Below are 12011 nucleotides of genomic sequence, written 5' to 3'. Positions count from 1 at the left end.
TGAGTCTACATTGACGAACGGTACTATTTAATTTAATTACATAATTTATTGTTTAGATTATTAACAAATAAATATTAAATAGAAGCGATCTTGCTAGATCTATTCCTCTTTGTATAAACAACTAATCAGAGGACAATGAAAGGGATACCAGAATTTGAATTGTTAAGATACAACACAGGGTGTCGAAATCTTTATTGTTATGATTTATTTATTATTGCCATTCACCTACACTGTTGGAATTGGATTACATGTATATTTTAATGTATTTATTTGTCTTGTAAGTCAGGGAATTGAATGTAAACAAAGGAACTATTTTTCCTTACAGTTGTGTTGTGAGTGATGTTGTGGTACTTTTCCATAATGAAAACACAAATTTGAAATTGTCAACCACTTTTTATTATTATAAATTATTATAATATATACAGAACCAGGTTTCGTGGCTTTACCAGCCACATCTTCAGCTGTTTGTTTAAGAACTATTTTTCATAAAAATATGACGTGTGCACTACGTCACTAAGCTACAACCATTAGCAATTTTCTTATGCAAATTAGAAACATAGAGATTCAAAGAATTGTAAGCTCAATTCGAGGAAGAAGACTTCTTCTCCAGCACTGACCTTGCCCTAGTCACATGTTCTTAGTAAACTTGCATTTTGTTGTAAAATTTAACGTAAATTGTTTGTGTTTCATAATTGTTAATTGTAAAGTTCCTTTTGTCTGTAAAAATAATCATTAACGTTAAATACCCGATTGAATCTACATGAATCGCCGAGTAATATACCAGCAACACGTTCTACTTGGAGGCCAGAAAATCCAGCACATGGCAGAAGAATGATTATTTGCGAACCAAGGAAAAAGGAAAACTTTTTCAGAGTCGCGTGAGTTATTCTTCTTGTAAATAAATTGGGGCCCATCTACGATTCATAAGCGATATAAATTCTCGAGAAAATCAATGGTCATGACCAGATTTCTATCAGGGAGAATTCAATGTTAATCTACATCATAATAATCATTATTAAGTTGAATTAATTTATAATCTGTTTATCGATCAAGCTACTACAAAGCAGAACTCACAACCCTGTAACTATCATTTTATTATATTATTTTCTTTTGATTTATAAATAATTATTAAATTATAAATTGCACATTAGATTATATTCTGTACTCGAACCTCTTTTTAGAAATTATATTTATTCAATAAAGTACTCATTATTAATTCTGATAGCAGTGAGAGACACAATCATACATGGATTTGTGATCTATATCTTTGTTCAGGTTGCATTGGCTCTTTATCAGAACAACAAACAGGTTATTGTTTTAAGATTGCTTTATTTGAGCTCATTACATTTGAAATATTCCAATCCCAAATCTGGGATAACCTACAAATTTCTCGGCCCATATAAGAGATCAAGGTGTGTTTATCAGTATAAGCCGTTGACTCTGACCAAATAAAAAATCTCTTTATCTGTTGCCTTGTATGTGACACGCACAAAATTTATCTCAGTAACCTCAGTAATTATTACAGCTTACACATTATTTTTCTCAGAATATTTTATATGGTTATCCTCTTCAGGGTTCCATAATATCTATTCAAAATCAGAATCAGGTAATCTTAAGTCATACAGACATAACCTCAATCCCTTGGACGAAATTCGTCCAAATTCAGAAATGAATAAATTCTCAGTTTTAATATCACACGGAGGGGCATATATTCATGTACCCATAAAAGTGAGAACCTTCATACATTTATCCATTTTTTGTGTTGTCCATGCTCTCCCTGGAGCAGAATGTCACAACGTTCAAGATAACTTATTTAGTTGCTTCAAAGATTCTAAACAAACTTGATGGTGAAGAGGAGAATATGTCAACCAAAAATCTTCAATCATTGTATTTGGAGACTCTGATTACGCTTGGGAATCGCATTGGATGTCGACTTATTGTTCCTGCATATCCTCAGGAAGTGTATCAACTCTGACTGAAGTGTTTCTTGTTGAATTGCGTAATTGAAGCGTGCTCGTGAATATCAAGTAATTTAATTGTGGCATCCTAATTTTGATTGCAAAATTTGCGGGTCATTTTCATTTGTAGGCTATTCCTCACTTCATATAAATAATAGTGTTGAGATTAAACCTTTAGCACCAAGTTTTTCTCTTTCCTATTCTTATGAAACATCAACATAATTTATTATATGGTGTGATCACGGAAACAATTCCATGTAGAGTATTAACCAGACTGTGTTCGTCTTTTCGGTCCCAAAATTTCATAGTTTATTCAAAGTTTTGAATTTTCCAATTATTTGTAATTAATTCAATTTAGAAGTATTTTTTTTAATTTAATAATGATTTTTGTGTGTAAGTATTGTAAATTGAGTGAGTAATTGAAGAATTTTGAAGTAACATAACCTCTAGCTACATTATTATTTCGACTGTGTTGTATAATTTAGAATAATTTTGGAACCGTTTTGGGCGTAAGTTAGCCTGTGGTACTTTTCTGTAAGTTGTATAATTCTGAATAATTGAATAAATAAAAAAATAAAAACCACACATTCACTGAGACTCGAGATACCACTGGTGTTCAAATAATCACACCTGGCGTGCACTGGGTAACACTCCACTGATAAGCGTAGTCCAGAGTATATCCATAAGACGCTTTTCACAAAAGGTCTATCTCTATAGCCTATATATATATATATATATATATATATATACATTTTCTTCAAATCAAATTTCATTAATTCTTGCAACTCATCAGTGGAATATCAGTTACCGGTAATAAGATTTTTATCATTCATTGAATATATCATAACTTATTATATTATAATGAATAAATCCAATTTGGGCGGTAAGAAGTGAACAATTATTTCGGTATAGACTTTCACATCAAACTCTGACGTATCCTCTTTCAACTCTGTCTTTTATCCATAATTGATTTTTCGAAGCAATAGGATGAATAAATTGTTCTATTTGAACTGATTTTAAAATCCTTACACTCTATTTTATCCCATACTACCTTACGCCAGCTAAAACCTTTCAAATAATTATCATCAATGAATTATTATGGATAATTCGTGATAACTTCAACTGAGTGAACCCACGTTAAGAGATTTTCAACATCCTCTCCGTCAACTTCATCATCCAAATTCTCACTCGCATCAACTCAACTGGGTAACAGGTTGTTCATTAAAAACTCCCTGGACATAATATCCAGCTTCAATCTCCAAATATTGGAAACTTTTTGCAGGATAAAGTTCATAGGAAAAGAACATATATGCTATTACTGCATGTTTGAGCGAGAATAATTTTGACCCCGCTAGCACCTGGCGTGACCAAATGATCACAACAGTAAACAAAATCATTCAGCAATTGGCTGATTAGATATTTCCTGTCACCTTGCTGTTGAATGCTGAGAATAGCATAATTATTGGATGCCAATTACATCGTTATATAGTTGAATAAATGGAAAGATATTGATTCTACAATAAAACTTTAGTCAGCCGTATACCGTCCACACCTGATGCGTAATTCAACATCAATTTCATAATACATGAAATACTTCTTTCATAATGTTATGACATGCAAACCGACTATGAAAAATCTGGTGCGGGACACACACTACTTTCCTTGCCATTATGTTGCTTCATTTTATTTTACTCTGGAACAATAGATGAGGCTTATCCGACATGTATTCAAGAACATTTTTAGAAGTTGAGGTAGGAACGGCTGCAAATCCAAATATAGACATCATAATATTATTATAATATGAGATTAGGATTATGGATAGGGGTGGGGAGAAGCTACTAAGTTTTATAGTTCATAATAATTCTAGTATTATTCGAAGTGTTTCGATATTTTAACCACTTTAAAGGTCTCAGGTGGCTTTGAAACTGTATTTTTCAAAAGAAATACTCCTATTACCAGGGAGGATGTGCAAAGATAGTAGAAAAACACGTTTTTCACGACACCAAGAGGCCTCAAAACCTAGATGAAAACCAATCATGGAATTAGGGTACCTTCATGGTTTTGTGGAATCAACACTTCCCCCACCTACGGTAGTAGGGCAAGGAAAGTAGAATTTATAAAGCTCCCAGCATTCTAAGCAAATTATTTTGATGCTGTAGCATGTGATCATAATGTGATCACACCAGGCACAAAGAGTGCTGGATTAAGTGAAATACTGTCAAGATCAAGGAACAGGTCATTTTATAGTTCCAATATTCACTATCTTTTCCCCCTTAATGACTAATGATGTGTTTGATAGTTGAATAGCAAACTGAGTAAGTTGATTAAATGTTTTGACAAAGTTTCCATCAGTATCATTGATAATAATATCAATAATAAGTTGAACAATGCTCAATTCAACACTTCCTGCTGCCATCACTGATGATCGCATTATAACAAATATAACTGCTTTTGTTAGAACATGATTCAATGAATGTGAGAGCAATGATTTGGTGCCAATTTGGAGAGCAGAACTCAAACAGAGTTGTTAATATTATGAAGTGACAAGAGTTTTGAAGTTGTTATCAATAGAAACAATAGCAAATTATGAGTCCCGTCAATGTACAAGTCACAGCTAAAGTTGAAAATGTTTTTGTTTGTGTCTCCTGAACATTTTTATGTCATCAACCAATACATAGGCCTACATTGATATTTCAAAGTTGATATTCCAAATGATAAAATAATGAAATTATTTTTCAAACATTGTAGAAGAAAATAACAATCATTGATTATAAAAGCACATTTGAACTGAGCTTCATCACTTGCAAGGTGTGTGTATTCAGTGGACTATTGAACAAAGTGAGAGGTTTAGTACAGGGCATTCAGCGGATTTGGATTCCAGTGAAGCAACATCATGTTTGTGTCACGTGTTTTCATTGCTCTAGCAAGCTGTAAGTAAATTGAAAGTTTTTTCAAATGCATATCAAGGATTGATCCAACATTCTATTGGAATCAATATCGCAATGGCTGTATAATATCTTATTCCAAGTTAATGAGTTCCCCATTCATTCTGATCAATTTCCAATAATCTTTCTTCCTATAAGTTCTATTGATATTATATTGCATATTATTATATGGTGGAACGTGATCAACATTTCAAAGTCAGTTTCCGATAAAAATTGGTTCGCTATCTTGCCTGTCATTAGACAAAGCATATAACTCCATCCCATGATGAACTACCAGAATATTTATTTACCTTAATATTATAGACATTCATTATCGAATCAAGTTAAAATATATATTTTCTTGATGAATAGAATGAATTCAGGAAAGATTTGATCATTATTAATAAGAATTATTATTTATAAGCATGGCTTTTATTGGTACTAGAAATAACATTTCAAATGTTCTGCTTCGTAGTAATACCCATTACCCAATACTATGTTATATATTTTATACTCAAAACATCCCATATTAAACAATTGTTAAAAAATTTTTGTGTGGGTGGAAGTTTTATCATTGTGAATTATCACTTTCACCTCCTGATTGCAATTTTTTATTCATTGATATCAATATTATTAATCGGATGTAACTGGTTGGCTTGAATCACATCCATCCGCCTACTATAGAAGTCGAAAGAAGAGGAAAAATGGCTCTCCATTTTTAAGTAAGCTCTACTATGAAATCCACCGACTTTATAATGTGGATATCACCATTTATTATTGACAGCGTCTCACAACACAACGATTCCGCGACGGCACGACACTCAGAGTGTTTGTTCAATCAACCAGTCAGTTCAAAATAACTTATTTGTTTGCAGTGATCCTGTGCTTCTACAAAGCGGAAGCAGGAGAAAAAATATGTCTATTGGGTTGCCCGCCTATTCATGATCCAATATGTGCTTGGAACGGAAAGATTTACCAAACTTTCGACAACATATGTCTGATGGAATATGAAAACTGCATACACGACAATTGTAAGTACTGCTACTAACTGGAACATTATAAAAATATTATTTTATATCGTATTCATCAGTCAACTCAAGTCTACACACATTGACTTTGAGCATAAACATAAAGCTCGGCCTGAGTGTATTTCACAGCTCATGAATTGGATTCCAGATCGTTAGACTCAATTCATTAATCTTTGAGATTTTTTATAATAGTGAGATTCTCTTTGAAATGCCAGCATTTATTCTTGTATTGGCCTTCCGCACTCCCGACCACACACCAACACACAAGAAAATGTTTAATGAATTTACAATTTTGAGGATGAACTAGCAAGTAACCCGTGCTCAGCAAGAGTCTAGAAACTATACCTAATGGAATCTTGAAGATTCAAAATAGGCCTATAACAGCCCTTTGTGAATTTAGAATTTCATATGCAAATTTTCAGGATAATCAGTCCAGTAGTTCAGACGTGATGATGCGTCATGAGCCTAAGCTGGGCAGCCGAAAAACTATGTATAAAATTATCAAAAACAGAATTCTGTCTCTGAGATCATTATAGTTAAAATCACACTGAATATATTTTTGTATATGTATATCTGTTGAGGACATTTGAAATTGTATTCATTCGCTCATTGACTGCCAGATGGCAGGGGAGTTTCTATAATTTTATAATAACTATTACTCATCAATTTATCGTTCCAGGCACTGGATAGTTTGCCAGTCAGTGTGAATTCAGCTTTTGTATAGCTAGCACTCCCTGTCGAGGCTTCAAGATTCAGGAAATTCGTCCTGAATCTGCTTAAATATTGGTGTCATTTAATATCATAGGAAATTCGGCCTATACATTTATTCGTGTACATAAATTACATTTTCGTTTTACGTGAAAAGTTACTCACGTTAATAGTCAAGTCATAGTGTTATATATCCAGACAGTAAACTTCATCACAAAAACGGGAAAACAGCAAGGAACCAACTTTAATAGTCGCACTTTCGGTTTGCATAATTTCACCTATCTTTTCCTCTCATCTATCCTATCCAACTATCCACCTTTTACCTCAAATAGAAGTAGGCAAACAATTTGATTTATGACATATTGGATTTGGGATTTGGTGAGTACCTTTTCTGATTTTCTATGCGTTGTATGTATTTGGTTTTTTCTGAATGGATATTATTCAGCACAAAGATTTGATTCGCTCTATATAGTCCACTTCAGAGCATTTGAAACTTTTAGCTTGTAATATTTAAATTTAAAGAACCAGTATTCACGTACCAATATCTTCACCATTACAATTCAATTTCAAATTGTTTATGAGAATGATTTCAAATTAATTCATTCTGGAAGGGTTCCTCACAAATAGCGCACATCCTGGAAGTTTCTAGAACTTCTCTCCAGTAATGTAGATTTGAATAGGATGAACATGGTGGTCCTTCTACACATATGTCTATCAATTATTCAACCACAATCGACCGCTGAATAAATACGTCAACCGTTTCTCTCAGTGGTTTTCGTAATTTTCAACCAACATTTCAACACTCTCGTAATTTTTAACTAATATTCCAACACATTCTTAAACAAGCAAGGTTGAATTAAACAGACTTTCATGCATCCAACCGCAGGAGATTATGTTAACTTTATAATCATTGCTCATAATTTGTTTCTTATCCATAGATTTGCTTCACAGATAGCAACAGGTGATAGGAGCTTGACGGGAACTGAAGCAACTCTGGTTCTCTTGTTACTTGCTAGTCTCATTGCTATCACCTCACTACGAACAACTCATTCAACTTTGAAATTTGTGAAGTTTGTATTCAAGCTACCAAACTCATAAACATAACATGGGAAGTTGATAAGTAGTGACGAAAAGTTACTGGCGACCAGTGATTCTCATTACGGAACGTCACTTTTCACCAATTTTCATTTGGCAACCATCTATTAAAATGGTAATTGATGCAGAGTGACGTGATGACGAGTACTGACCGCCAGTATAATATATTCCCATCTCCACATTACCTGTCTGATAGCCTTTACACATTGCTGTTACTAGTTGCTCTCTGCATGTAGGTAGAATAACTATTGTACAATATCGAGCAGGTGGAGCCCACGCTCCGCAAGGGTCTGTGAAAACGCAAATAGAAAAAAATACAGTTTCACAATTATTACATACTGAGAATGGAAAGTATTTATTGATACTCGTACTTTCATTCATATACAATGGAACTTATCAACTTCTCAACTCTAGAAATTCATAATAGGGGAATAAATTGAGAAATAGAATAAATTAATATGCATCATTAAAAAAATTTCGTGGATAATCTTCATTGGAGTTGAAAATTTTTAGAAAAAAACTTTTGTGGCTGCGTTCGAACCTTCAATTTTATTCTCAATCTCCCACTGGCGAACAAGATTCATCTTATGACAGTGGTTTTTTTTCACTTACCATCTATTATTGAATTTTTTTGTCATTATGAAATTTATTCGATTTCTGTGAATGTATTTAGGAGTGTGAAATAAACTTGAATTTGAAAAAGTACCATGCGTTGCCTCTAGACCACGAGACCAACGGTTATTAGAGACTGTTTTATTCTACTTTTATCTTACTATGATTGTGTATACGTTTTATTACAGATTGTATCACAAATCAAATGTAACTGTGGTACATTGAATTGAATAAATGTATTATTGAAAGACCTATTACCATCCTCAGTATATGCCGAATCTTCATGCAACATTTCAAGTTGTCAGCTTAGTAGCTCAGACGTGATGATGCATTGAACGTGAATTTCGTATCCTGTACAATTATAAGACGATGATTCCACTCCTCATGTCAATAAAATAGTGGAATATCATTTTTTAGCTATTCAGACTATCAGATTACCTGAATTATTCTATAGTTTAATAAAGAATGTTAGTATTTATCAGCATAGGAACTGATCTTGACTCTCATGGAATAGCCTGACATTTTCTTCACTGACATAAATATTTTTTCTATTCTTTGATTATATTTGTGATAAATATGATTTGCATTTTTTGATTAACAGGTTTCAGTAAATCCTATAATGGAAAGTGCTACACTCCACCGCGACCATATCCACCCTATTACCTTCCATACTATCCACCCTACAACCCTCCATACTATCCCCATCGTCCTCACTACCCCCCATATCATCCTAAGAAGCCTTTCTACTAGCAACTGGGATTTGGAATGTGGAATATGGGAATCCAAGAACACTTCACAATGATTGGACCTGATGATTATTTGTTTCTGATGTTGAAATGATAGTATAATCACTACGTATTTCTAGTTCTATTTGGGCTCGTCTCGACTTGTAGACAGAGAGAAAAACACTTCATTGTAACATTTTTAGAAGTATCAACTTCATTATTCTTCAATTAATCTCTAAATTGAAGAATTCCAGTTTTATAAAGTCATTAATGTTTGTTGACTATTGTGATCAATAAAAGAATGAGACAGTAATACCTACTTCTGTGTTGTTATTTGATCATTATGCATAATATATTAGGAAAAACGCGCTGATCCTCACTTATGGATGAAGTTTCCACTGTCAGGATACCTAATTAAAAATATCAATGTTTCTTACTCAATCAATGCTGACATCTTCAAGAGTATTTTGTACAAAGACATTTTACAACTGAAAAAATACTTTCACATTTTTAATTTTCATTGCCAATGCAGTGGAATATATATTCGTTGCTCTAAATTGTTTATTGCTTACTTCTCACTCTACTGAAACCTTATCTTGTGAGAATCTCACAAGAATTAAACAGTCATTCACTTGATTTTGTGCTCGTGTCAGCGGGATAAATACGTGTGAAGAATGATTACGTGTCAAATGGATTGAATCATTGCACTGTATCTTGTGAGATCTGCAAATGAAAAATGTGTAGCTCTTCTATTAATTCGTGATAATTATAATAATATTTCTGAACTATAATATGGCTGGATTGAACAGTTTCGGATATATGGGACAGTATCAATGTATAATAGGATGTGAATTCTTTTTTGATGAAATGGTACTTACTCCAAATTCACAGAGGCTTATGATATTACACAATTGTTTTGAGAGTGAAATAAGAAATTCAATCATGCAATTTCTAAAGGATGTCGAAGCGAATGATGAGTTTGAATTCTCTCCCAATTTGAACAATCGAGCTCCAAATGATAAGATTGTGAATAAAACTCTGATAAATCGATACATTATCACAACACTGTTTTTGGAAAATTTAGAACTATCAATATTGAATATATCAGTGAATTCATGGAAAACACCGGTTCTCAAGTTTTTCAAAATACGAATCAACTTTCATTTATAGAGAGATCAGCATCCAGTGCTGTAAAAAAGTAGTACGTGAATATTGTTTTATTAAAATTGTGTAAACATATAGGCCTGATATGATACTGAAAGAATTCAGGTGAGTGAAGAGTAATTAGCCCAGATCCAAAAAAAGTTCAGAATTAAGAAAAATTGGTCAAGATGATTATTGTACAACTACAATAATAACAAAACATCAAATAATCATTTGGTTTCCAAGAATTCTATGGAATGATGAGTAATGAAGATAGTATCCAACATTCACTTTCTGACTGAATGAAATCCAGCATTTTTATTCAGACTAAAAAAGCTTAAATGAAAGGAGAACTTGATTTTAATAATTAAAAAGCTTTTTTCTGCAATTCAACCAAGAAAGATCCAAGATATTCTCACAAAACAATGCTCCACTTAGGCTAGTTACACACACATCGATTTTTGGACGAACGATGTTTTGCCGTTCTTATAAATTCTATCAGATTAAACAGATGTCAAACAGATGATGTTTATCATGTCAAGTTCTGTTCAATCTCGTAGAATTCATGATGACGGCAAAAAATTGTACGTCCAGAAACCGATGTGTGAGTAACTGACCTTACACTTCGCATTTTATCAGTTTTTTTTTGATAAAAATTAATATCATTATAATTCTTGACAAGCTTTCAACCGTCCTATAAAAGTCTTTCAGAGTAGGTTCTCCTCTATTTACCGATAGGTTCTCTTCCCATGGGTGAGAACTGAGGCTCTCACTGAGTAGGTTCTCATCCCAATATATATTTCTAAGAACTCTTGTCTGAATTATATTGCCTCACCTTTTTTGAGATCATATCAATAACATATCATGAGCCTTATTGGCAGAGAGATGCTCTCGGAAGGTTCATTCATACATGACTCTTCTATGTGAATCAATGACATGACAATGTTTTATTTGTAGTTAGTCAAGTACGGTTCTAGTGATTTGATAAATTCAACCAATCACATTCTCATCAATCAGGAAGCGTTTCCAGTTTCTCGACAATGGCCAACATAGGTCGATTGAAAGAAAGTGGAACAAATCACAAGTTAAGCAGTGAACAAGTGAATTGGAAACAAAAAATGACAACACTTACACTACGTACTCACCACTCCAACATCATTACATGGGGTGTTGAAATCACAATCAATACAGGTATAGTACCTGTATAGTATTAGTTTCAATAGATCTATGAAATAGAAAAATAGAAGCGACGTTAATAAAGTATAATCACAACCAACTATCATTAAGTTTCATTTTTGATATTTCAACGAAGAACATTATTCAACATAGAAAACTATTATGTGACCTGTGAGGTACAGCGCACAGGACTATTTCGTGACTACAGTTGCAAGCCAGTTGCATGCGCAAGTGTTTTGCAACCGTGAAAGTGGAACGGAGAGACGCAAACGACGCAATTAATTTTGACCAGTCTCAAACTAGTCCCAAACCAGTTGCATACAACCGTGGTCCCGTGTTTACAGTTGCGTTGCAGACTTCAATTTTGTAAGAGATCAAATAAAGGGAATAGACGCAACTGATTTACAACCGATCTTTCACCATTACACCCGTGTGCAAACTAAAGTTTCGTATCAGTTCCAAACTGGTTACAGACGTGACTGGCTAGCAACTGTATATTATGGACTGTGGATGAACTAGTTAATGTATGTTTGAAGAATATAGCTTTTATTATAGCGAATTGTCGTTGTAATTCAACGAATGTTTTTAATTGGGTCATTTTCCATCTCATTTCAAGAAAGCAAAAATAGTTCATCTATTCAA

The 12011-nt window shown here is 33.2% G+C and overlaps 1 protein-coding gene across 1 annotated transcript; it reads left to right on the top strand.

The window, feature by feature from the left end:
* The first annotated feature begins 4707 nt into the window (after nucleotides 1-4707).
* On the top strand, nucleotides 4708-9369 carry LOC111057688. The gene is made up of 3 exons (XM_022345143.2): nucleotides 4708-4888; nucleotides 5758-5913; nucleotides 8927-9369. Exons 1-3 carry the CDS (start codon nucleotides 4852-4854, stop codon nucleotides 9073-9075), a joined length of 342 nt encoding a protein of 113 aa, XP_022200835.1. The 5' UTR covers nucleotides 4708-4851; the 3' UTR covers nucleotides 9076-9369.
* The last annotated feature ends 2642 nt before the right edge of the window (nucleotides 9370-12011 follow it).

The sequence above is a fragment of the Nilaparvata lugens genome, chromosome 4 (genome assembly GCF_014356525.2).
Source record: "Nilaparvata lugens isolate BPH chromosome 4, ASM1435652v1, whole genome shotgun sequence".
NCBI lineage: Eukaryota > Metazoa > Arthropoda > Insecta > Hemiptera > Delphacidae > Nilaparvata > Nilaparvata lugens.
Note: the sequence above shows the minus strand (reverse complement) of the source record. Positions and strands in the feature narration are given on the sequence as shown.

Coding starts and splice junctions, on each gene's coding strand:
- LOC111057688 (XM_022345143.2), top strand. CDS start 4,852: ATGTTTGTGTCACGTGTTTTCATTGCTCTAGCAAGCT. Junction 4,889..5,757: donor TTTCATTGCTCTAGCAAGCT/GTAAGTAAATTG, acceptor ATTTGTTTGCAG/TGATCCTGTGCTTCTACAAA. Junction 5,914..8,926: donor AAACTGCATACACGACAATT/GTAAGTACTGCT, acceptor TTTGATTAACAG/GTTTCAGTAAATCCTATAAT.